At 41.9% G+C, this 27,316-nt stretch overlaps 1 protein-coding gene across 1 annotated transcript in view; it reads right to left on the minus strand.

The window, feature by feature from the left end:
• Window positions 1-16,045: 16,045 nt before the first annotated feature.
• LOC311103747 (voltage-dependent calcium channel gamma-4 subunit-like) overlaps window positions 16,046-27,316 on the minus strand; it is a gene marked incomplete at both ends in the record, with an annotated part of 46,862 nt that continues 35,591 nt past the window's right edge. The window contains 3 exons of the mRNA XM_084145389.1: window positions 16,046-16,581; window positions 26,094-26,234; window positions 27,141-27,224. Coding sequence (XP_084001515.1) covers window positions 16,046-16,581; window positions 26,094-26,234; window positions 27,141-27,224 — 761 coding nt within the window. The remainder of the gene's footprint in view (window positions 16,582-26,093; window positions 26,235-27,140; window positions 27,225-27,316) is intronic.

Consider the following 27,316-nt stretch of genomic DNA (forward strand, 5'->3'; position numbering starts at 1 on the left):
GATGTGAAATATTTACCAAAACCGTCCCCACTTTGACCAGTCTGAGATACTTGGGGTCAGGGGTTAGGTGCTGTGATGGGGTACGATCGAATGAGAAAGGTTGAGGGCTCGACCTGGTTAAAGCTTTCATACGACATTGAAGATTCAGAGGTGGAAAAGACGAAAATCTAAGACAAAGTAAATACTGCACACATTCTATGGATATTGTTATTCTATATACCCTTTTAATGAAATATTAATATTTATAACATGTTCTTTTTAATAGATTCCCTGTGTTATTTCTACCTATCAGAAAGTGTCTTTGTGCTCTCTGGCTCCATGTAAGGGGCTCATGGGAGACTTCCTTCATCACGAGCTGATCTATTTCTCCACCAATCACTGAGGGGCCTGAGACACGGGGGGGGGGGGGCTGCACCCAATCCAAATTCGGGAAAAATAAGGATATATTTAAATCTAACAGAGGACTACAGAGGACTAAAGATATGAAGATAAGATATCTTTACACCTTAATAGTTGACAGTGAAGGAATCATGAAAGGATTTTATTTAACCTACTGAGCCTAGTGGTACGGTATAAATCCTTTGTTATCCAAGTACATCTATTTTGCAGATGAATGTGTATAATCCTTGAAAAGGCATGTAATTGTCTAGCAACAGGTGTCTCACATTATTTCAGTGGTTGTGTTGTAAGTGTATAGTATTCTATATGTATAGCTGCTTGAAGATGCTATTAATTCCACCATTTCTACTATACTGGAATATAAATGGAATGAATTCTCAGATTAAATAATGAAAAAAGTTGCTTTTTTGGACAATGAATGAAACAGAATCAGAGAGAATGTGCGATATAATCTTCCTCCACCATGAAGATGGTCTTCATGCAGAGCTTCCAGAGGCCAAAGTGGGCCGTCTTGCAGGTGACACTGATCTTGTCGAACGGCGGGCTCAGTACGGTCCACACCACGGCAGCCAGCATGCAGGAGATGCCCACCAGGATGACGAAGAACGTGATCTTCACCTTGGTCTTCTTCTCATCCAACATGGTGCTGAGAGAGTGTGTGTGGGGTGTGTGTGAGGTTGGGTGTGTGTGGGGTGTGTTTGGGTTCAGAGAGTGTGTGTGGGTTCAAAGGGTGTGTGGGTTCAGAGGGTGTGTGTTTGGGATGACACAGAATCAGAGAGAATGTGTGAAACAGTATAATCATTGTTATAGACACTTTAATTCAACCTTTCATACTGTATTTCACTGTGTAAGTCATGAGGATACGGATGTCTGGGCTTTTTATAAACCACTGTGCCCCACTTTGGGCAGTGACAAGTCTCTCACAGCCTGTGGTTTTAACACAGTAAATGGAGGGCGACGACGTGACAAAAGAGGAAAAACACTCTGCAGTGTGTGTGCGTGTGTGTGTGTGCGTGCAATTGTGTGTGTGTGTGCAATTGTGTGTGTGTGTGCTTAAAAAGCACCAGAGAATCATAAAGTTTCGCACTTACAGAAACAGAATGCACTCTGATAGAAATGACGCGCTCTTCAGAAACACAATCAGAGGCGTACTGAACCAGCAGAGGGACAGTAATCAGCAGCCCTGGAAGACAAACTAAGGCCCATGGGGTTGAATCAAGACCTTTGTGTTCATTAGCACTTTTGTTCACCTGGATTAATTCTCTGTGAAACCTCTTTCTCTTTCTCAACCCAACCCCAACCCTCCTCCCACCCTTCTTAAGAGAATGATTTGCAATTTCCCTCTCCCTCCCTCTCTCCCTCCCCCTCTCTCTCTTTCTCTCTCTGAGGACATGTACGTTGGGAGACCTCACTATGTATGTAATAATGGTGTATTTCCGTGCCGCCTGTCTCCCCAGCTAACCTCCTATCTGTGCCAGTGCAGAATCAAACACCATCCACCTGGTGACAGCCAACAGCGACAACACATGTCCCCAGCATCCCTGGCGATTATGATCAACATCATCCCACCACAGAACCTCTGTCAACCTGTGAAGGATGAGAAACAGTGAATAGGCTCAACACCGTACGGCAGGAGACCGACTGTCTCTGTCTCTCACCTGTGAGTGTTACTCAGTGAGCTCCAAGGCAAGTTTATTTTAATACTGTATCTCCTTAATGTTCTCCCTTAATCGTTTCTGTGTTATAATTTTTTTCTTTTGAAAAACAGCCTTAATTGGTGGCTAATTTTACCCAGCGCAGATCATAATTTTAAGTCCTTCTGAGGGAAAGATTGTATTCCTTTGCTAATGACAGGCAACATTACTCAAGCTAAATTAGATTAGCCAGGCCCCAAGGCCATTTCTATGAGGGTCATGTTAATACTTAGCTATCACACAATGAATCAAGAAGCTGTTAGCATTAGTGCTAGTTTACATTAATGTGCCTGTTGTTATGCTAACGTTGTGATAGCTTCGACCATGGATCAGAACACAATTCAAAACAGGAACATTATGAGGTGCAAATATGCAATCATGAGGGCTGGCAGTTAATGAGAGCAATATCATAAAAAACAACTCAATTAAATGTAAATGTTCAAGGGCTCGCATCGCCTTTGTAGTCTGGCATGAGATATTCATATCCAAGGATAATTTCCCCTGCTAGATCAATTGCGCTGATGCCTCTTTATTAAAAATTACATTCTACAATCACAGTAAATGTGAACTAGACAGTGAGGAATATGTCTTCTTTGTAGTGAGTGTCAATACACTATCGTGTTCATACAGTTTCTACTTCTATCTGCATTTACCGTTTTATAACAGTTAAAGGTTGATTAGAATCTTAGATAATAGTATTTTTCCACTGGAATAATGGAACTGTAATATTTCTCCAAATAAAGAATTTTTAGTTGACTGATGGGCTATAGATTTGATGCACAGATCCTTCACGTTATGCATGAATAGGCATTTCAAAGACCACATTACACCTCATGAATGTCTCGTTCTATTGTGAAAGGTCAATTACAAAATGACAAAATGATGTGCCAATATAAAGGCTTCCTACAGTTTGATGCATGATGACAAAAAAAGAGACAGAAAAAGAGAGAGAACATATTTTTTTTTAGATTGCATGTGGTATGAATGGCCTCCCAACAGAAGATGGTCATTCAACACGCTGCTTTTTCAGCCTCTGGTGATTGGCTAGTTTCAGAGGGAGGACTGTCGTCACAACTGGGGTCACCTAAACCCACTGCCTCTGTCTCCATCTACAGCCTGTGACTTCTCTCATTCTTCAACCTCTCCTCTCATTCCACTACTCTGTTATTGTATTAATGGTTTTATAGAGCAAGGGAGGGAAGAAGGACAGGAGGGGAAATGGTTCAATTGATTGATTGGTCCAATGTGTTTGGTATGTGGATTGATTGGTCCAATGTGGTTGGTATGTGGATTGATTGGTCCAATGTGGTTGGTATGTTGATTGAGTGAGTCCAATCACAGCATCACTTTCCTCCGCGTGACACTGCCCACTGAGCAAAAACTGGTTGAATCAACGTAGTTTCCACATCATTTTTTAAAAAATGTGATGACGTTGAATCAATGTGGAAAACTGATTGAATTTGCAAAAAGCCATCAAAGTAAGGAATTTCATGTTTTTTTCACCCAACTTTTAACCTAAATCCAATGACATTTTGAAATATTTTGTTGATTTCACATTGAATTCACATTAGTTAAAATGTAAATTAAAACTTTGAACTGACGTCTGTGCCCAGTGGGTGACTGATCTGAAACCATTCAGTTGATTGGTGGAGGTTGAAACAAATGGAACCACTCTCTCTGTTAGTTCCTGTCTGTAGACCAGGGTGACTGCATTTTAACATTTTGATCTAAGATAAGTGCCATTAATTAAAAACAGGTATATCGATCTACCTCTGTTAACATTGCTGAGTCTCAGAGCAGAGGCTAAAGTGAGTCATATTTCCCTCTAAAATGACAGTGCTAGGTTCTGAACAAACCGTGTAAAAATACTAGAAAAAGTGTTTTCAATCCACTGGGTGCCTCAGCTGCAAGCACACTCTGCACATGATCAAACAACCAGTTATATGTCAGGACGAGAGTAGGGGTACAACTTCTTATCTGTTGCCCAATATTGTCTAACTGTTGTGCTGTTGTCTTCGCGGTCGAGCAGTCTGGTAGCAGTTGCTCTTTCTCTGGTCACTTCTCCATGATGCTTATCAGTAACCTCCTGTTCACCTTACTCAGCAGACCTGGGTCTTATATTTGGTTCCCCTTTTCTCTCACTGTAACTTTCCATTCACAAAGTTCCTCTTCACCCTTAATTGACCCCTAACATGTTTATTTATTGTAGATGTAACATAAACAATAAGTTCTAATATGGTGACAAGAAGAAGTATATTTAAGCAATAAGGCCCAAGGGGGTGTGGTATATGGCCAATATACCAAAAAACCCCTGAGGTGCCTTATTGCTATTATAAACTGGTTACCAACATAAAAATAAACGTTTTGTCATACCCATGGTATACGGTCTGATATACCACGGCTGTCAGCCAATCAGCATTCTGGGCTTGAACCACCCAGTTTATAATTCAAGTTAGAACCCAACAATCATATGAAGTAGAGTTAAAGGGGGCACTTCAGATCCTTTTAGGAGCACAGTACCGTGTCGTGTTCAGTTACGGATCCTTCAGGTAGACATATATTGTAAAGAGCAGACATGTCTTTATTGTGGAATCTATCAGCTGCATTACATCTATCCTGTTAAAAATGTTATACCTGCATTCTTTTCTTGGATTGATTATTTTTCCCCTGGCAGTGTGATTGATGGACATGATGTTAGCATGTGCACTGCTGCTTGTATTGAAAGCAGTGTGATTGATGGACATTTTGTTAGCATGTGCACTGCTGCTTGTATTGAAAGCAGTGTGATTGATTGACATTTTGTTAGCATGTGCACTGCTGCTTGTATTGAAAGCAGTGAGATTGATGGACATTTTGTTAGCATGTGCACTGCTGCTTGTATTGAAAGCAGTGTGATTGATGGACATTTTGTTAGCATGTGCACTGCTGCTTGTATTGAAAGCAGTGTGATTGATGGACATTTTGTTAGCATGTGCACTGCTGCTTGTATTGAAAGCAGTGTGATTGATGGACATTTTGTTAGCATGTGCACTGCTGCTTGTATTGAAAGCAATAAAGAAAAACAGAAGAAAATAAAGCATGACAAATATGATGGTTGCACAAAGGAAATGCACAATAAGGCGGACAACTATCTCCAGCATGAGAAAAAAAAAAACTCAAAGTTTAATGAAGCCTGGAAGATAGCCGAACAAAAAGCAAAGCCACATAGACATGGTCTGGACAGAGTGCATTCCATTGCTACAGTGGGGGAAAAAAGTATTTAGTCAGCCACCAATTGTGCAAGTTCTCCCACTTAAAAAGATGAGAGAGGCCTGTAATTTTCATCATAAGTACAAGTCAACTATGACAGACAAAATGAGAAAAAATAATCCAGAAAACCACATTGTAGGATTTTTAATGAATTTTTTAGCAAATTATGGTGGAAAATAAGTATTTGGTCAATAACAAAAGTTTCTCAATACTTTGTTATATACCCTTTGTTGGCAATGACACAGGTCAAACGTTTTCTGTAAGTCTTCACAAGGTTTTCACACACTGTTGCTGGTATTTTGGCCCATTCCTCCATGCAGATCTCCTCTAGAGCAGTGATGTTTTGGGGCTGTCGCTGGGCAACACGGACTTTCAACTCCCTCCAAAGATTTTCTATGGGGTTGAGATCTGGAGACTGGCTAGGCCACTCCAGGACCTTGAAATGCTTCTTACGAAGCCACTCTTTCGTTGCCCGGGCGGTGTGTTTGGGATCATTGTCATGCTGAAAGACCCAGCCACATTTCATATTCAATGCCCTTGCTGATGGAAGGAGGTTTTCACTCAGAATCTCACGATACATGGCCCCATTCATTCATTCCTTTACACGGATCAGTCGTCCTGGTCCCTTTGCAGAAAAACAGCCCCAAAGCATGATGTTTCCACCCCCATGCTTCACAGTAGGTATGGTGTTCTTTGGATGCACCTCAGCATTCTTTGTCCTCCAAACACGACGAGTTGAGTTTTTACCAAAAAGTTATATTTTGGTTTCATCTGACCATATGACATTCTCCCAATCCTCTTCTGGATCATCCAAATGCACTCTAGCAAACTTCAGACGGGCCTGGACATGTACTGGCTTAAGCAGGGGGACACGTCTGGCACTGCAGGATTTGAGTCCCTGGCGGCGTAGTGTGTTACTGATGGTAGGCTTTGTTACTTTGGTCCCAGCTCTCTGCAGGTCATTCACTAGGTCCCCCTGTGTGGTTCTAGGATTTTTGCTCACCGTTCTTGTGATCATTTTGACCCCACGGGGTGAGATCTTGCGTGGAGCCCCAGATCGAGGGAGATTATCAGTGGTCTTGTATGTCTTCCATTTCCTAATAATTGCTCCCACAGTTGATTTCTTCAAACCAAGCTGCTTACCTATTGCAGATTTAATCTTCCCAGCCTGGTGCAGGTCTATAATTTTGTTTCTGGTGTCCTTTGACAGCTCTTTGGTCTTGGCCATAGTGGAGTTTGGAGTGTGACTGTTTGAGGTTGTGGACAGGTGTCTTTTATACTTATAACAAGTTCAAACAGGTGCCATTAATACAGGTAACGAGTGGAGGACAGAGGAGGCTCTTAAAGAAGAAGTTACAGGTCTGTGAGAGCCAGAAATCTTGCTTGTTTGTAGGTGACCAAATACTTATTTTCCACCATAATTTGCAAATAAATTCATAAAAAATCCTACAATGTGATTTTCTGGATTTTTTTTCCTCAATTTGTCTGTCATAGTTGACGTGTACCTATGATGAAAATTACAGGCCTCTCTCATCTTTTTAAGTGGGAGAACTTGCACAATTGGTGGCTGACTAAATACTTTTTTTCCCCACTGTATATATTTGTACAGAAATAACAAACCCAAAACCAAGCCAAAATCAGAATTCTTCTACTTTGACTTCAACAAAGCGTTTATAATTGGCAAATCACTGTATGGAATAACATTCCAGTACCATTCTTTGCACTTCTATCTGACGGATGCCATTCGCATCCTTAAACTAACTCAAGCAACATGTAGGACCACCTACCGTAGAACTGACTAGTCTTTTGATCAGAACGTTGTTGACAAAGAGATCCATTTTGGTTATTTCACCTCATGCTCTCAACTCAAAACCTTCCACACTTTTGGTAACGCTTCCTGCTTTGAGATCAACATATGTTTCGGGGCTAACTTCACATATTACTCTGCCTATGCAAATGAGAGTGAGCTTTTAATTCCGCCCTATGAGATATTCAAAGTCACTGAAGTCCAGAAGAACCAGTGGTGTAGGGTTGACTACAAGGTAGAGAGCACTAGATCTCAGAGCAACCTGAATTGTAGATTGTTAAATGGAGTGCAATCAAACCAGAGAAGTTGCATTTTTGATTTGAGCAGAATATATGATAGGCATACAGGCTTCACAATGCACTATTTTATGTTAATATTTACTGTATATTACTGATCATTCCCCAGAAATGTACAATGATACGTCATCTGAAACAAAGAAAATCATTTGATCTGATTAGAGCTTTTACAAAGGTTCAGCTCTCAAATAAAATGTAAAAAGCCTGTTTAAAACCTACATTGCTTTCTCAGTTAAGATTATTGCTTGTTTTCCTGACATTGTACAGTTCATCTGTTGATGTAAAAGAGAATGAGGCTTAACATGAATTGCAGCTTCTGTTGAAACCAATAAGAAAAACATTGAGAATGTCACGGTTTCGGCCGAGGCGGCCCCTCCTCCTTGTTGGGGCAGGTTTCGGCGGTCGTCGTCTCCGGAGTACTAGCTGCCACCGCTCTATGTTTCTTGTTTGATTGGTTTTGTCTGTTTGTCACACCTGTTTTGTGTTATGTCTTAATTAGCACCCTATTTAGTTTCCTTGTTGTTAGTTAGGTGTTGTGTGTAATTGTTCCATGTCGTGTTGCTGCGCTACTTGTATTTTGGTGCGCTATTGTTGTGCTTTCCTCCTTGTTTGTTGTTTAGGAGTAGATTACGCACTTATTTACTGCGCCCGTTTGTATACGCCTGTGCGCGCTTTTCTCGCCTCCGGGCTGGTTGTGGATATTCATTGTGAATTCTACTAAAGCATTTTTGTTGGACTTTACTTCTGCCTCCTGCGCCTGATTCCACACCACACCTACCATAGCAACCCTTGACAGAGAATGAAGACATGAATACTGACTCTTTTTATGTGCTATTATGTCTATGCATTGGATTTGAGATGTGATACGTTTTACGCTTGTCTTCCTTGAAAGAGAATAAACAAAAGGGAAGTTGAAGGGAATCAGACACAAAATAGAATGACAGACAAAATATACACAAGCCAAAGAACAGAGAACAAGAAGTTGTCCCATACCCCTGATTTCATTTATTCACATTCATATTAACAACTTTATGTTGACTGTTGGATGGAGACTGAAAGAAATATAGGGAACAGCAATATCAGCAAACAGCGATGTAATGAGAATAAGCAGGTAGTTCCTCAGAGGTAGGAGAGGAGAAGAGTAAAATCATAATGGTGTGTGTGTGTGAGTGTGTATGTGTGTGTGTGTGTTCGTTCCGTGCATGTGTGTGTGTTTTATTGTTATAACAGCAAGGCGCAATAGTAGTCCTGTTTAAAACATTGAAAGCACATTATAGCTGTTGAGCACAGAGTCCTACAAAATGTGTGTTCCTCTCCCTCTACAGTCATCACTCTACAGAAGGGATTAGGGATGTATTTTCAGTGTATAAAATGGTATCACAGACAGGAACAATGGTATCCACCTCCATGAGTAAAAAGCATGACCGATGCAACAAAGCATCTTGTTTGATATATATACAGTTGAAGTCATTAAAACTCGTTTTTCAACCACTCCACAAATTTCTTTTTAACAAACTATCATTTTGGCAAGTCGGTTAGGATATCTACTTTGTGCATGACACGTCATTTTTCCAACAATTGTTTACAGACAGATTATTTCAATTATAATTCACTGTATCACAATTCCAGTGGGTCAGAAGTTTACATTCACTAAATTAACTGTGCATTTAAACAGCTTGGAAAATTCCAGAAAATGATGGCATGGCTTTAGAAGCTTCTGATAGGCTAATTGACATCATTTGAGTCAATTGGAGATGTACCTGTGGATGTATTTCAAGGCCTACCTTCAAACTCAGTGCCTCTTTGCTGGACATCATGGGAAATTCAAAAGAAATCAGCCAAGACCTCAGAAAATAAAAGACCTCCACAAGTCTGGTTCATCCTTGGGAGCAATTTCCAAACGCCTGAAGGTACCACGTTCATCTGTACAAACAATAGTACGCAAGTATAAACACCATGGGACAACGCAGCCTTCATACCGCTCAGGAAGGAGACGCGTTCTGTCTCCTAGAGATGAACATACTTTGGTGCGAAAAGTGCAAATCAATCCCAGAAAAACAGCAAAGGACCTTGTGAAGATGCTGGAGGAAACAGGTACAAAAGTATCTATATCCACAGTAAAACGAGTCCTATATCGACATAACCTGAATGGCCACTCAGCAAGGAAGAAGCCACTGCTCCAAAACCGCCATAAAAAAGCCAGACTACGGTTTGCAACTGCACATGGGGACAAAGATCGTACTTTTTGGAGAAATGTCCTTTGGTCTGATGAAACAAAAATAGAACTGTTTGGCCATAATGACCATCGTTATGTTTGGAGGAAAAAGGGGTACGCTTGCAAGCCGAAGAACACAATCCCAACCGTGAAGCACGGGGGTGGCAGCATCATGCTGTGGGGGTGCTTTGCTGCAGGAGGGACTGGTGCACTTCACAAAATAAATGGCATCATGAGGAAGGAAAATTATGTGGATATATTGAAGCAACATCTCAAGAAATCAGTCAGGAAGTTAAAGCTTGGTTGCAAATGGGTCTTCCAAATGGACAATGACCCCAAGCATACTTCCAAAGTTGTGGCAAAATGACTTAAGGACAACAAAGTCAAGGTATTGGAGTGGCCATCACAAAGCCCTGACCTCAATTCTATAGAAAATGTGTGGGCAGAACTGAAAAAGCATGTGCGAGCAAGGAGGCCTACAATCTGACTCAGTTACAACAGCTCTGTCAGGAGGAATGGGCCAAAATTCACCCAACTTATTGTGGGAAGATTGTGGAAGGCTACTCAAGTTAAACAATTTAAAGGCAATGCTACCAAATACTAATTGAGTGTATGTAAACTTCTGAACCACTGGGAATGTGATGAAAGAAATAAAAGCTGAAAGAAATCATTCTCTCTACTATTATTCTGACATTTCACATTCTTAAAATAAAGTGGTGATCCTAACTGACCTAAGACAGGGAATTTTTACTAGGATTAAATGTCAGGAATTGTGAAAAACTGAGTTTAAATGTATTTTGCTAAGGTTTATGTAAACTTCCGACTTCAACTGTAGTTCTATTAAAAGATGTGATTTGAATTCAGCAATACTCTGTACACGGTTTGTGTTGGCTTGACTTTTGTATATACATTTTCACATTTCAAACCACCACACGTTTATTTCCAACTGTAACAGATGAGTAAGAAACCAAAATGAAAGAAAAGTTTGGAGGACAAGGATGCCATGGAGGACTGGAGCTCCAGGTTACGGATGTGGATGGACGCAAGGCCTCTCGAGAGATGGCTCACTTTGTTTTGCCAACCTTCATATCGACTTCTCTGTTCTGCACTGGAGGGTGGAGACCTAGAAAACATCCACCCAGGCAGAAAGCAGACAGACAGGTAGCCTTTCAGCCACTTCATTCTCTGTCTGTCTTCGATCCTTATCCAACCACCGGCCTGTCTATTGAAGAGCTGAATTAAGTCCTGTACTCTCTCAATTCCTGGGCGAGTCGGCTTTTGTTAGCTGCTCTTTTCCTGTGACCAGTGCACACACAATGTCATATCTTAGTAGGGTTTTAGATTAGAACACTGAAGGAAGGGGACTGACATAGAAATAAATGAAGATTGCAGAATGTCCATAGATGTTCCATGGACCTCATCAGGTCGGCAATATTGGACTGGACTCTATGGGGACTGAGCAGTAGGAATGACCTTTGACGCAGAGATGACATGAGATGGGGATGAATTGAGATTGCTATAGGATGAAGGGTATCAGAGATAAGTTTTAAGACAGCTTGTTTGACTTAGCAGTTATGGATTACATGTCATCCATCCAGTATCAATTTAAAAAAACATTAAACATACACTGAGTATACCAAACATTAGTAACATCTTCCTAATATTGAGTTGCACCCCCCATTTTGACCTCAGAACAGCCTCAATTTGTCGGGGCATGGACTCTACAAGGTGTTGAAAGCGTCCCACATGGATGCTGGCCCATGTTGACTCCAATGCTTCTCACAGTTGTGTCAAGTTGGCTGGATGTCCTTTGGGTGGTGGACCATTCTTGATACACACGGGAAACTGTTGAGCATGAAAAGCCCAGCAGCATTGCAGTACTTGACACAAACCGGTGCGCCTGGCACCTGCTATCATGTGTTGTTCATAGGCACTTAAATGTTTTGTCTTGCCCATTCACCCTCTGAATGGCACACATACACAATCCATGTCTCAATTGTCTCAAGGCTTAAAAATCCTTCTTTAAACTGTCTCCTCTCCTTCATCTACACTGATTGAAGTGGATTTAACAGGTGACATCAATAAGGGATCATAGCCTTCACCTGGATTCACCTGGTCAGTGTATGCCATGGAAAGAGCAGGTGTTCTTAATGTTTTGTACACTCAGTGTATGCACATTCAAGGGTGCTATTTCTCTTTTAAACTTGAAATTGTACAACAACACCTTCTTAAATCGGGAAATTAGCAGTCGTTTGGATGTGTTATTGAAAAACATTTTAATAACAGTGTCTAGAATTAAATGGCTATGGTTGCAGAAAAACAAAGGGAAATAGTGCCCTCAAAGCTCATCACTAAGCTAAGGATCCTGGGACTAAACACCTCCCTCTGCAACTGGATCCTGGACTTCTTGACGGGCCACCTCCAGGTGGTAAGGGTAGGTAACAACACATCTGCCACACTGATCCTCAACACGAGGGCCCCTCAGGGGTGCGTGCTCAGTCCCCTCCTGTACTCCCTGTTCACCCATGACTGCATGGCCAGGCACGACTCCAACACCATCATTAAGTTTGCAGTGGTAGGCCTGATCACCGACAACGATGAGACAGCCTATAGGGAGGAGGTCAGAGACCGTGTGGTGCCAGGATAACAACCTCTCCCTCAACGTGACCAAGACAAAGGAGATGATTGTGGACTACAGGAAAAAAAAGAGGACTGAGCACCCCCCCATTCTCATCGACGGGGCTGTAGTGGAACAGGTTGAGAGCTTCAAGTTCCTTGGTGTCCACATCACCAACGAACTAACATGGTCCAAACACACCAAGACAGTCGTGAAGAGGGCACGACAAAGCCTATTCCCCCTCAGGAGACTGAAAAGATTTGGCATGGGTCCTCAGATCCTCAAAAAATTCTACAGCTGCACCATCGAGAGCATCCTGACTGGTTGCATCACCGCCTGGTATGGCAACTGCTTGGCCTCCGACCGCAAGGCACTACAGAGGGTAGTGCGTACGGCCCAGTACATCACTGGGGCCAAGCTTCCTGCCATCCAGGACCTCTATACCAGGCGGTGTCAGAGGAAGGCCCTCAAAATTGTCAAAGACTCCAGCCACCCTAGTGATAGACTGTTCTCTCTGCTACCGCACGGCAAGCAGTACCGGAGTGCCAAGTCTAGGTCCAAAAGACTTCTCAACAGCTTCTACCCCCAAGCCATAAGACTCCTGAACAGCTAATCATGGCTACCCGGACTATTTGCACTTCCCCCCACCCCCACCCCCCACCCCATCTTTTTACGCTGCTGCTACTCTGTTAATTGTTTATGCATAGTCACTTTAACTCTACCCACATGTACATATTACTTCAACTATCTCAACTAGCCGGTGCCCCCGCACATTGACTCTGCACCGGTACCCCCCCCCCCCCTGTATACAGTGGGGCAAAAAAGTATTTAGTCAGCCACCAATTGTGCAAGTTCTCCCACTTAAAAAGATGAGAGAGGCCTGTAATTTTCATCATAGGTACACGTCAACTATGACAGACAAATTGAGAAAAAAAATCCAGAAAATCCCATTGTAGGATTTTTAATGAATTTATTTGCAAATTATGGTGGAAAATAAGTATTTGGTCACCTACAAACAAGCAAGATTTCTGGCTCTCACAGACCTGTAACTTCTTCTTTAAGAGGCTCCTCTGTCCTCCACTCGTTACCTGTATTAATGGCACCTGTTTGAACTTGTTATCAGTATAAAAGACACCTGTCCACTACCTCAAACAGTCACACTCCAAACTTCACAATGGCCAAGACCAAAGAGCTGTCAAAGGACACCAAAAACAAAATTGTAGACCTGCACCAGGCTGGGAAGACTGAATCTGCAACAGGTAAGCAGCTAGGTTTGAAGAAATCAACTGTGGGAGCAATTATTAGGAAATGGAAGACATACAAGACCACTGATAATCTCCCTCGATCTGGGGCTCCATGCAAGATCTCACCCCGTGGGGTCAAAATGATCACAAGAACGGTGAGCAAAAATCCCAGAACCACACGGGGGGACCTAGTGAATGACCTGCTGAGAGCTGGGACCAAAGTAACAAAGCCAACCATCAGTAACACACTACGCCGCCATGGACTCAAATCCTGCAGTGCGAGACGTGTCCCCCTGCTTAAGCCAGTACATGTCCAGGCCCGTCTGAAGTGCATTTGGATGATCCAGAAGAGGATTGGGAGAATGTCATATGGTCAGATGAAACCAAAATATAACTTTTTGGTAAAAACTCAACTCGTCATGTTTGGAGGACAAAGAATGCTGAGTTGCATCCAAAGAACACCATACCTACTGTGAAGCATGGGGTTGGAAACATCATGCTTTGGGGCTGTTTTTCTGCAAAGGGACCAGGACGACTGATCCGTGTAAAGGAAAGAATGAATGGGGCCATGTATCGTGAGATTTTGAGTGAAACCCTCCTTCCATCAGCAAGGGCATTGAAGATGAAACGTGGCTGGGTCTTTCAGCATGACAATGATCCCAAACACACCGCCCGGGCAACGAAGGAGTGGCTTCGTAAGAAGCATTTCAAGGTCCTGGAGTGGCCTAGCCAGTCTCCAGATCTCAACCCCATAGAAAATATTTGGAGGGAGTTGAAAGTCTGTGTTGCCCAGCGACAGCCCCAAAACATCACTGCTCTAGAGGAGATCTGCATGGAGGAATGGGCCAAAATACCAGCAACAGTGTGTGAAAACCTTGTGAAGACTTACAGAAAACGTTTGACCTGTGTCATTGCCAACAAAGGGTATATAACAAAGTATTGAGAAACTTTTGTTATTGACCAAATACTTATTTTCCACCATCATATGCCAATAAATTCATTAAAAATCCTACAATGTGATTTACTGGATTTTTTTTTCTATTTTTGTCTGTCATAGTTGACGTGTACCTATGATGAAAATTACAGGCCTCTCTCATCTTTTTAAGTGGGAGAACTTGCACAATTGGTGGCTGACTAAATACTTTTTTTCCCCACTGTATATAGCCTCCCTACTGTTATTTTATTTTACTTCTGCTCTTTTTTTCTCAACACTTTTTTGTTGTTGTTTTATTTTATTTTTTTATTAAAAATAAATGCACTGTTGGTTAAGGGCTGTAAGTAAGCATTTCACTGTAATGTCTGCACCTGTTGTAGTCGGCGCATGTGGCCAATACAATTTTATTTGATTTGATTTTACATTGTGACTGGCACCTTAACCCTGACCTTAACCCTGACCTTAACCACAACCAATTAAGTTTAACATGGGTTCGCTGGTCAGTCATGTCCCTTTAGTTTTTCCCAGATACAAATGAATGGCTTTGATGAGAACTCAAGCCTTGATTTTTTTTTCTCTATAAAACTGACAGTGACACAGAGTAAGGCTGGACAACAGTAGCTACAAACAGATAACACAAAGTCACAGAGCTCTACTCAAGTAGGCTATACAGTAGCATGCAAAGCTGACAGAGGGCTTCAGGTTGGACAATACATTCAGTTTAGCTACGTTTGATTCTTAAAGCAGGTAAAATAGTGTGAAATGTTGTACATTGAAGAATTCACTCAACAATTTCCCCACACACATTAGCAATCAAAATACATAAACGAGAGAACATTCCACTCTCTTCTCTTTTAAGCGGTTCAAGGACACATTTTAAAGAGAATGGTTTTCTTGTATGTTCTTGTCTCTTGAGTGGCGCAGTGGTCTAAGGCACTGCATCGCAGTGCTAGCTGTGCCACTAGAGATCCTGGTTCGAATCCAGGCTCTGTCGTAGCCGGCCGTGACCGGGAGACCCATGGGGCGGCGCGCAATTGGCCCAGCGTCGTCCAGGGTAGGGGAGGGAATGGCCTGCAGGGATGTAGCTCAGTTGATAGAGCATGGTGTTTGCAACGCCAGGGTTGTGGGTTCGATTCCCACAGGGGGTATGAAATAAAAAAAATAATAATAATGTAAGTCGCTCTGGATAAGAGCGTCTGCTAAATGACGTAAATGTAATGTAAATGTATGTAGTGTACGACACAAACAATGACGGTGACTGTAGTCTGTAGCGATGCTGTCTAAAAGCTCAAAGGAATGCCATGAAAGAACCAAGTGCTCTTTCTGTCTAGTGAAACCATGTCAAGGGCAACATTTTCAAACCTTATATGTCTGTCCATGTCCTTAGTAATCGTCCTCATGTTGTTTTTCACTGAGGAGGGGCTCCGTCTTTTCACTGGCTCCGTCTTTCTCTAGAACCAATGACTCTGACTCTGATTCTCCGGTGTGACGGGCTACCATGGGGCCCTCCATCCCCAAAGGCCCACCTCCATCCATGACCCTTCACGTCAGGGGGGCCTCCTCACTCCACCGGCCCGTCTAAAGCTCCTCTCACACGGGTGTGGTCCGCCGGTTGACCCCGTCCTTCAGGTCATTGGGGAAGCAGTTATGCACCTGCAGAAAATCGCCTGAGCCGTGCTCGGGGCTGTATGCGTTCTCCGTCACGCCCCCTTTCAGACCCCCCTCTCGGGTCAACGTGTACATGGTCAATTCTCCCAACGGCCCCGTCGCCGAGGTCACACCCTTCAGCCTCGCCGGCGAGTTTTCCCGCGAAGCGTCAGAGGAGCGCGAGCTGGAGTGGGACGTCCGCCGGCGGAAGCGGTAACTGGGTATGCGTGAGTAGGGCGAGGAGGAGGACATTGAGCGGATAAAGTCACGGCGAGCGTGGAAGCGGACCTCCTTGTTCTTCTCGATGTAGATGTTGACGGCCAGGACGGCCACTGTCTCAGCCATGATGAAGGACAGGGCTCCGAAGTAGAAGGACCAGCCATAGTTGTAGGTGTTCTTCTTGTCCTCGTCGCGCTTGTCACTGGGGTCGCCGGCGTTGCTGGAGATGTAGACAATGATGCCGATGATGTTACTCAGGCCTGAGAGAGACATAGTGGGTTTGAGAGAAAGAGAGAAAGAGAGAAAGAGAGAGAGTTATAGAAAGACAGAAAAACAGAGAGAGAGTGTATGAGGGAGACACTGAAACAGAGACAGAGAGAGACAGAACATCAGACAATCTCTCAGCCCATTGGTTTTCCTATCAGGCTTCATCCCTGACTTGAGGAACTTGTAGTCAGCCCTCTGGATAATACTGGTCATCAGTCAGAGATCCCAGGACACATCTTCTGTCTGGCCTGATGAGTAATGAACAGTCTTAATGATCTGTGACACTTCTCTACATGACTGACATCCCCAGTCCTATCACACCACTCTAATATATGTAGAGGACAGCTCATGGCCTTCTCAGCCTGCACTGCAAATGGAGTTCACAATTCAGACCGAGCACAGGTGTGTGTGTGTGTGTGTGTGTGTGTGTGTGTGTGTGTGTGTGTGTGTGTGTGTGTGTGTGTGTGTGTGTGTGTGTGTGTGTGTGTGTGGACGTGTTTAACTATTCTTGTGGGTACCAGAAGTCCGCATAAGAATAGTAAACAAACAAACATTTGACCAACTGGGGACATTTTGTTAGTCCCTACGAGGTCAAATTCCATTTCTAGGTGGTTTAGGATTAAGGTTAGAATTAGTGTTAGGGTTAGAATTACGTTAAGGGTTAGGGTTAGGAGCTAGGGTTAGTTTTAGGGTTAGGAGCTAGGCTTAGGTTTAAGGTTAGGGTTAAGGTTAGGTTTTTGGGTTAAGGTTAGGGTTAGGTTTAAGGTTAGGGTTAAGGTTAGGTTTCTGGGTTAAGGTTAGGGTTAAGGGTAAGGTATTCGGGGGGACAGGGGTAGTATGCTGATCACTGGGATGACGGCCCAACTTGAGATGGGGAGGGGCTTAAGCGGGGGAATTAGTGGAGAACAATTGGAGGGTTACTTAGTAGCAATGCAAATATCATGGTACAGCTATATGGACAGTCAATCGCTATGGTATTTTTTATTGGTAAATTTACAAACATATATAATGATAAATACATTTGAAACTTGTATCCCATTATGGTATGTGGTGAAATAAGTATAGCCAGTTATAATTGTAATGGCTTAGCAGATAATAACAAAAGAAGAACAATATTTACATGGCTCCAAGAGAAGGAATATAATATCTATTGTTTACAGGAAACTCATTCAACAATTCTAGATTAAGTTGCGTGGAAAAAGGAAAGGGGGGGCGAAATATACTTCTCCCATGGGCAAAGAAACTCAAAAGGGGTGATGATATTAATTAACAGAAATTACTCTTACTGGATTTCCACGTGGGCGAGGATATTGGAAATGTAATCAAAGCCTATTGGATGATAACTTGTTTTTAACTAGGACAGAGGAATTTATAACAGTTTTTTTCCGACATAACATAGGTACAGCAAATCCCCTTATTGTATGGGACACCTTTAAATGTGCCTTTAGAGGCCATGCAATTCAGTACTCATCTCGAAAACAAAAGCAATTTAGGTCAAAAGAGTCCACACTAACAAAGGAAATACAGTGGGGAGAACAAGTATTTGATACACTGCCGATTTTGCAGGTTTTCCTACTTACAAAGCATGTAGATGTCTGTAATTTTTATCTTAGGTACACTTCAACTGTGAGACAAAATCCAGAAAATCACATTGTATGATTTTTAAGTAATTAATTTGCATTTTATTGCATGACATAAGTATTTGATACATCAGAAAAGCAGAACTTAATATTTGGTACAGAAACCTTTGTTTGCAATTACAGAGATCATACGTTTCCTGTAGGTCTTGACCAGGTTTGCACACACTGCAGCAGGGATTTTGGCCCATTCCTCCATACAGACCTTCTCCAGATCCTTCAGGTTTTGGGGCTGTCGCTGGGTAATACGGACTTTCAGCTCCCTCCAAAGATTTTCTATTGGGTTCAGGTCTGGAGACTGGCTAGGCCACTCCAGGACCTTGAGATGCTTCTTACGGAGCCACTCCTTAGTTGCCCTGGCTGTGTGTTTCGGGTCATTGTCATGCTGGAAGAACCAGCCACGACCCATCTTCAATGCTCTTACTGAGGGAAGGAGGTTGTTGGCCAAGATATTGCGATACATGGCCCCATCCATCCTCCCCTCAATACGGTGCAGTCATCCTGTCCCCTTTGCAGAAAAGCATCCCCAAAGAATGATGTTTCCACCTCCATGCTTCACGGTTGGGATGGTGTTCTTGGGGTTGTACTCATCCTTCTTCTTCCTCCAAACACAGCGAGTGGAGTTTAGACCAAAAAGCTCAATTTTTGTCTCATCAGACCACATGACCTTCTCCCATTCCTCCTCTGGATCATTCAGATGGTCATTGGCAAACTTCAGACGGGCCTGGACATGTGCTGGCTTGAGCAGGGGGACCTTGCGTGCGCTGCAGGATTTTAATCCATGATGGCGTAGTGTGTTACTAATGGTTTTCTTTGAGACTGTGGTCCCAGCTCTCTTCAGGTCATTGACCAGGTCCTGCCGTGTAGTTCTGGGCTGATCCCTCACCTTCCTCATGATCATTGATGCCCCACGAGGTGAGAGCTTGCATGGAGCCCCAGACCGAGGGTGATTGACCGTCATCTTGAACTTCTTCCATTTTCTAATAATTGCGCCAACAGTTGTTGCCTTCTCACCAAGCTGCTTGCCTATTGTCCTGTAGCCCATCCCAGCCTTGTGCAGGTCTACAATTTCATCCCTGATGTCCTTACACAGCTCTCTGGTCTTGGCCATTGTGGAGAGGTTGGAGTCTGTTTGATTGAGTGTGTGGACAGGTGTCTTTTATACAGGTAACGAGTTCAAACAGGTGCAGTTAATATAGGTAATGAGTGGAGAACAGGAGGGCTTCTTAAATAAAAAATAACAGGTCTGTGAGAGACGGAATTCTTACTGGTTCGTAGGTGATCAAATACTTATGTCATGCAATAAAATGGAAATTAATTACTTAAAAATCATACAATGTGATTTTCTGGATTTTTGTTTTAGATTCAGTCTCTCACAGTTGAGGTGTACCTATGATAAAAACTACAGACCTCTACATGCTTTGTAAGTAGGAAAACCTGCAAAATCGGCAGTGTATCAAATACTTGTTCTCCCCACTGTAGAAGGTCTAACAGAACAGATAGATAGCAATAAAAACTAACATGGAGGCTCAGAATAAATTAGAGGAAAAACAAAAATAAATAGAGAAACTTATTCAAGAAAGATCAAGTGTAATATATTATAAAAATAAAGCGAACTGGATGGAATATGGGTAAAAATGCACCAAATTATTTTTTTATCTTCGACATAGGAATGCTACCAAAAATAATTGATTGAAACTGGTTACAAATGACGGAGTCACCCATGATTCACCAAATTATATTTTGAAGGAGGAAACAAAGTACTTTAAGCATATGTTTTCGTTTCAGTCGCCTCCATCTCCTCTAACTGAAGCAAATTGTAGAGATTTTTTTCTATTGATAATGTAAAATTAACAGCCATACAGAAAGACTAATGTGAAGGTGAAATTACAGAGGAGGAACTTCTGGATGCAATTAAATACTTTAAGTCCGGGAAAACTCCAGGGTTGGATGGCATACCAGTCGAGGTATACCAAACCTTTTTTGATATACTCAGAGGACCATTATTAGCATGTTTTAACCACTCCTATGTAAATGGTAGATTATCAGACACTCAAAAAGAAGGTCTGATTTCATTATTACTGAAAAAGGATACAAGTGGAAAATATAAAGATCCAGTCCATTTCAAAAATTGGAGGCCCCTTACACTTCAGTGTTGTGATGCAAAAATTCTAGCAAAATGTATAGCGCATAGAATTAAAAAGGTATTGTCGGACATTATTCATTCTAATCAGACAGGTTTTTTACATGGGCAATACATTGGAGATAATATAAGGCAAGTACTGGAAACAATAGAACACTATGAAAAATCTGGGAAACCAGGCCTCATAGCAGACTTCGAAAGGCATTTGATAAAGTACAACTGGGGTTTATATATAAATGCCTGGAGCATTTTAATTTTGGACAATCTCTTATAAATTGGGTTAACATCATGTATAGTAACCCTAGGTGTAAAATAGTAAATAATGGCTATTTCTCAGAAAGTTTTAAACTGTCAAGAGGAGTGAAACAAGGTTGTCCACTATCGGCATATCTATTTATTATTGCCATCGAGATGTTAGCTATTAAAATCAGATCCAACAATAATATCAAGGGATTAGAAATCCAGGGTTTAAAAACAAAGGTGTCATTTTACGCTGATGATTCATGTTTTCTTTTAAATCCACAACTTGAATCCCTCCACAGCCTGATAGAGGATCTAGATACATTTTCTAACATCTCTGGATTACAACCAAATTATGATAAATGTACTATATTACATATTGGATCACAAAAAAATACAATTATTACATTACCATGTAGTTTACCAATAAAATGGTCTGATGGTGATGTGGATATACTCGGAATACATATCCCAAATGAAATAAATGATCTCACTCCAATAAATTTAAATAGAAAGTTAGCAAAAATAGATAAGATCTTGCTACCATAGAAAGGTAAATACCTGTCAATTTGTTGAAAAATCACCCTGATTAACTCTTTAGTATTATCCCAGTTTACCTACTTGCTTATGGTCTTGCCTACGCCTAGCGAACAGTTTTTTTAATTATATGAGAAAAAAAGATTCCATTTTATTTGGAACGGCAAGCCAGACAAAATTAAACAGGCCTATTTATATAATGAATATGAATTCGGAGGACAGAAATTATTAAATATTAAAGCATTAGACCTATCACTAAAAGCTTCAGTCATACAAAAGTTATACTTAAATCCGAACTGGTTCTCTAGCAAATTAGTAAGATTGTCTCACCCAATGTTCAAGAATGGCCTTTTTCCCTTTATTCAGATTACAACCTCTCACTTTAAGTTATTTGAAAAGGAAATAATCTCCCAAATATCACTATTTCTAAAACAAGCCATAGAAAGTTGGTTGCAATTTCAATTTAATCCTCCAGAAACGACAGAACAAATAATGCAACAAATATTGTGGTTAAACACAACTATACTATTTGATAAAAAACTTTTTTTTTTTGACAAAATGTTTAAAAAAGGTATAATCTTCGTAAATGATATTACCGGTAGGACTGGTGGAGTTATGTCGCACATGCAGCTAACAAAAACATATGGAAATGTCTGCTCTACCCAAAATTACAACCAAATAATTGTAGCATTACCGCAAAAATGGAAAAGGAAAGTGGAAGGGGGAAAAAGTTTTGTAGAAGAAATTAGAATAGAAAGGTTCAGAACTTTTGTAAAACATCACAGTTGAAAAATATATGGCAAATAGAAATCCAATATGGATGGTGTTAAGAGATAGATGGGAGGTGTTGAATGGAGCTGAAGGATGGGACTAATAACAACAACTAATAACAACAAGATAACTAATGTAAAGCATACTGTGTCCATAATAAGTATATAGGTTATAGGTTGAGAGATTTTGTGAAAGAGCACAGTGGCATATAGAAGCAAACCAGATGGAGATCATGAACATGATCGGAGGAAGTTCAGGAGTAAAAACAAACAAAATATAATTATTGTAGAATAAGACTGTGTCCATAAAATGTATATAGTATGTATGGGCTGGAAGTAGAGGCCTAAGCGTTGTTGTTCACTAGTTTACTCCAATTGGGGAAGGGGTGGTGGTGTTGGAAAGTAATGAAGGGAAATATAATTTTAAAAATGATATGTATGTATGTATGTATGTATGTATGTATGTATGTATGTATGTATGTATGTATGTATGTATGTATGTATGTATGTATGTATGTATGTATGTATGTATGTATATATACACAGTGGGGAGAACAAGTATTTGATACACTGCCGATTTTGAAGGTTTTCCTACTTACAAAGCATGTAGAGGTCTGTAATTTTTATCATAGGTACACTTCAACTGTGAGAGACGGAATCTAAAACAAAAATCCAGAAAATCACATTGTATGATTTTTAAGTAATTCATTTGCATTTTATTGCATGACATAAGTATTTGATCACCTACCAACCAGTAAGAATTCCGGCTCTCACAGACCTGTTAGTTTTTCTTTAAGAAGCCCTCCTGTTCTCCACTCATTACCGGTATTAACTGCACCTGTTTGAACTCGTTACCTGTATAAAAGACACCTGTCCACACACTAAATCAAACAGACTCCAACCTCTCCACAATGGCCAAGACCAGAGAGCTGTGTAAGGACATCAGGGATAAAATTGTAGACCTGCACAAGGCTGGGATGGGCTACAGGACAATAGGCAAGCAGCTTGGTGAGAAGGCAACAACTGTTGGCGCAATTATTAGAAAATAGAAGAAGTTCAAGATGATGGTCAATCACCCTCGGTCTGGGGCTCCATTTAAGATCTCAACTCGTGGGGCATCATTGATCATGAGGAAGGTGAAGGATCAGCCCAGAACTACACGGCAGGACCTGGTCAATGACCTGAAGAGAGCTGGGACCACAGTCTCAAAGAAAACCATTAGTAACACACTACGCCGTCATGGATTAAAATCCTGCAGCGCACGCAAGGTCCCCCTGCTCAAGCCAGCGCATGACCAGGCCCGTCTGAAGTTTGCCAATGACCATCTGGATGATCCAGAGGAGGAATGGGAGAAGGTCATGTGGTCTGATGAGACAAAAATAGAGCTTTTTTGTCTAAACTCCACTCGCCGTGTTTGGAGGAAGAAGAAGGATGAGCACAACCCCAAGAACACCATCCCAACCGTGAAGCATGCAGGTGGAAACATCATTCTTTGGGGATGCTTTTCTGCAAAAGGGACAGGACGACTGCACCGTATTGAGGGGAGGATGGATGGGGCCATGTATCGCGAGATCTTGGCCAACAACCTCCTTCCCTCAGTAAGAGCATTGAAGATGGGTCGTGGCTGGCTCTTCCAGCATGACAACGACCTGAAACACACAGCCAGGGCAACTAAGGAGTGGCTCCGTAAGAAGCATCTCAAGGTCCTGGAGGGGCCTAGCCAGTCTCCAGACCTGAACCCAATAGAAAATCTTTGGAGGGAGATGATAGTCCGTATTGCCCAGCGACAGCCCCAAAACCTGAAGGATCTGGAGAAGGTCTGTATGGAGGAGTGGGCCAAAATCCCTGCTGCAGTGTGTGCAAACCTGGTCAAGACCTACAGGAAACGTATGATCTCTGTAATTGCAAACAAAGGTTTCTGTACCAAATATTAAGTTCTACTTTTCTGATGTATCAAATACTTATGTCATACAATCAAATGCAAATTAATTACTTAAAAATCATACAATGTGATTTTCTGGATTTTTGTTTTAGATTCCGTCTCTCACAGTTGAAGTGTACCTATGATAAAAATGACAGACCTCTACATGCTTTGTAAGTAGGAAAACCTGCAAAATCGGCAGCGTATCAAATACTTGTTCTCCCCACTGTATATATATATATATATATATATATATATATATATATATATATATATATATATATATATATATATATATATATATATATATATATATATATATATATATATATATATATATATATATATACATACAGTGAGGGAAAAAGTATTTGATCCCCTGCTGATTTTGTACGTTTGCCCACTGACAAAGACATGATCAGTCTATAATTTTAATGGTAGGTTTATTGAACAGTGAGAGACAGAATAAAAACAAAAAAATCCAGAAAAATGCATGTAAAAAATGTTATGAATTGATTTGCATTTTAATGAGGGAAATAAGTATTTGACCCCTCTGCAAAACATGACTTAGTACTTGGTGGCAAAACCCTTGTTGGCAATCACAGATGTCAGACGTTTCTTGTAGTTGGCCACCAGGTTTGCACACCTCAGGAGGGATTTTGTCCCACTCCTCTTTGCAGATCTTCTCCAAGTCGTTACGGTTTCGAGCCTGACGTTTGGCAACTCGAACCTTCAGCTCCCTCCACAGATTTCTATGGGATTAAGTTCTGGAGACTGGCTAAACCACTCCAGGACCTTAATGTGCCTCTTCTTGAGCCACTCCTTTGTTGCCTTGGCCGTGTGTTTTGGGTCATTGTCATGCTGGAATACCCATCCACAACCCATTTTCAACGCCCTGGCTGAGGGAAGGAGGTTCTCACCCAAGATTTGACGGTACATGGCCCCGTCCATCGTCCTTTTGATGCGGTGAAGTTGTCCTGTCCCCTTAGCAGAAAAACACCCCAAAAGCATAATGTTTCCACCTCCATGTTTGATGGTGGGGATGGTGTTCTTGGGGTCATAGGCAGCATTCCTCCTCCTCCAAACACGGCGAGTTGAGTTGATGCCAAAGAGCTCCATTTTGGTCTCATCTGACCACAACACTTTCACCCAGTTCTCCTCTGAATCATTCAGATGTTCATTGGCAAACTTCAGACAGCCCTGTATATGTGCTTTCTTGAGCAGGGGGACCTTGCGGGCGCTGCAGGATTTCAGTCCTTCACGGCATAGTGTGTTACCAATTGTTTTCTTGGTGACTATGGTCCCAGCTGCCTTGAGATCATTGACAAGATCCTCCCGTGTAGTTCTGGGCTGATTCCTCACCGTTCTCATGATCATTGCAACTCCACGAGGTGAGATCTTGCATGGAGCCCCAGGCCGAGGGAGATTGACAGTTCTTTTGTGTTTCTTCCATTTGCGAATAATCGCACCAACTGTTGTCACCTTCTCACCAAGCTGCTTGGTGATGGTCTTGTAGCCCATTCCAGCCTTGTGTAGGTCTACAATCTTGTCCCTGACATCCTTGGAGAGCTCTTTGGTCTTGGCCATGGTGGAGAGTTTGGAATCTGATTGATTGATTGCTTCTGTGGACAGGTGTCTTTTATACAGGTAACAAACTGAGATTAGGAGCACTCCCTTTAAGAGTGTGCTCCTAATCTCAGCTCGTTACCTGTATAAAAGACACCTGGGAGCCAGAAATCTTTCTGATTGAGAGGGGGTCAAATACTTATTTCCCTCATTAAAATGCAAATCAATTTATAACATTTTTGACATGCGTTTTTCTGGATTTTTGTTGTTGTTATTCTGTCTCTCACTGTTCAAATAAACCTACCATTAAAATTATAGACTGAACATGTCTTTGTCAGTGGGCAAACGTACAAAATCAGCAGGGGATCAAATACTTTTTTCCCTCACTGTATATATTTGCGAGAAAAAAAAACATATGGGGGATTGGAAGTGATGCAGACAATTACATTGATGGAAGTTACAATCTATCTGAAATAAAATATTAAAGCTGATCTACCCCCCCCCCCCCCCCCCCCCAAAAAAAAGAAGAAAAAAAAGGGTAAGGGTAAGGGTATGGGTTAGGGTTAGGGGTTAGGGGTCTTGGAAAATAGGATTGTGAATGAATTGTGTATCCCCACAAGGTTAGCTATACAAGACTGTGTGTGTGTGTGGGCATGCGTGTGTGTCAGGACCTGAAGGGGGCATGGCTTACCTGCGGCTACGAACAGGATGCCGGCGCTAAGCAGGATGCTGTTCCTGTTGCTATAGATACGTCCCACGGCCAAACACAGCCCCCCCAGCATCAACAGACAGGTGCTGAGGATAGGAAACACACTAGACGCCCGCACAATACCTGGAGTAGATAGAGGTATGGTTAGTCACACACACACACACCCACGCACACACATATACACACCCACACTCTGGCATGATTAACAGTCAGAGGAAAAACTCCCAGCAGCTGATTTCTTCTGTACACACTGAGCACTACTGTGCGTTTTAGATCTTGAATAAAATCACTCTATATAGTGTAATGTCTTGGGGGAATATAAGAAAAAAATACCCATAACTTTATATGACGAGCAGTAAAAACAGTTAGAATTATTACACATACAGTCACGAGGTCTGAGCCTTTATTAGGAGAGAAGGGAAGTGAAGAGAAGAGAAGAGAAGAGAAGAGGAGAACAGAGGAGAAGAAAACAGAAGAGAGGAGAGGAGAAGAGAGGAGAGGAGAATAGGAAAAGAGAGGAGAAGAAAAGAGAAGAGAAGAGAAGAAAAGAGAAGATGAGAGGAGAGAAGTGGAGAGAAGAGATGAGAACAGAGGAGACGAAAACAGAAGAGAGGAGAGGAGAAGAGAGAGAGGAGAGGAGAAGAGGAGAGGAAAAGAGAGGAGAGAAGAGAAAAAAAGAGGAGAAGAGAAAAAAAGAGGAGAAGAAAAGAAGAGAAGAGAAGAAAAGAGAAGATGAAGGAGAGAAGTGGAGAGAAGAGATGAGAACAGAAGAGACGAAAACAGAAGAGAGGAGAGGAGAAGAGAGGAGAGGAGAGGAAAAGAGAGGAGAGAAGAGAAAAAAAGAGGAGAGGAGAAGAAAATAAAAGAAGAGAAGAGAAGAAAAAGAGGAGAGGAGAGGAGAGGAGAGGAGAGGAGAGGAGAGGAGAGGAGAGGAGAGGAGAGGAGAGGAGAGGAGAGGAGAGGAGAGGAGAGGAGAGGAGAGGCAAAAGAGAGGAGAAGAGAAGAGGAGAAGAGACAATAACCACTCACGCAGGAGGTATTCTGAGCTGTCTGTGTCATAGTCGTTATCATCTGGGAAATGGTTGATACGGTAACAGCTCCCTACGTTAATCCCTGCAGGACATTGAAAGAAACATTGCATTGAATTTACACACAATGAGTGAAACAGCTGAGGAACTGACCCCTGATAATTTCTTACGCAGTAA

This window comes from Coregonus lavaretus (assembly GCF_964263955.1).
Source record: "Coregonus lavaretus genome assembly, chromosome: 28".
NCBI classification, from domain to species: domain Eukaryota; kingdom Metazoa; phylum Chordata; class Actinopteri; order Salmoniformes; family Salmonidae; genus Coregonus; species Coregonus lavaretus.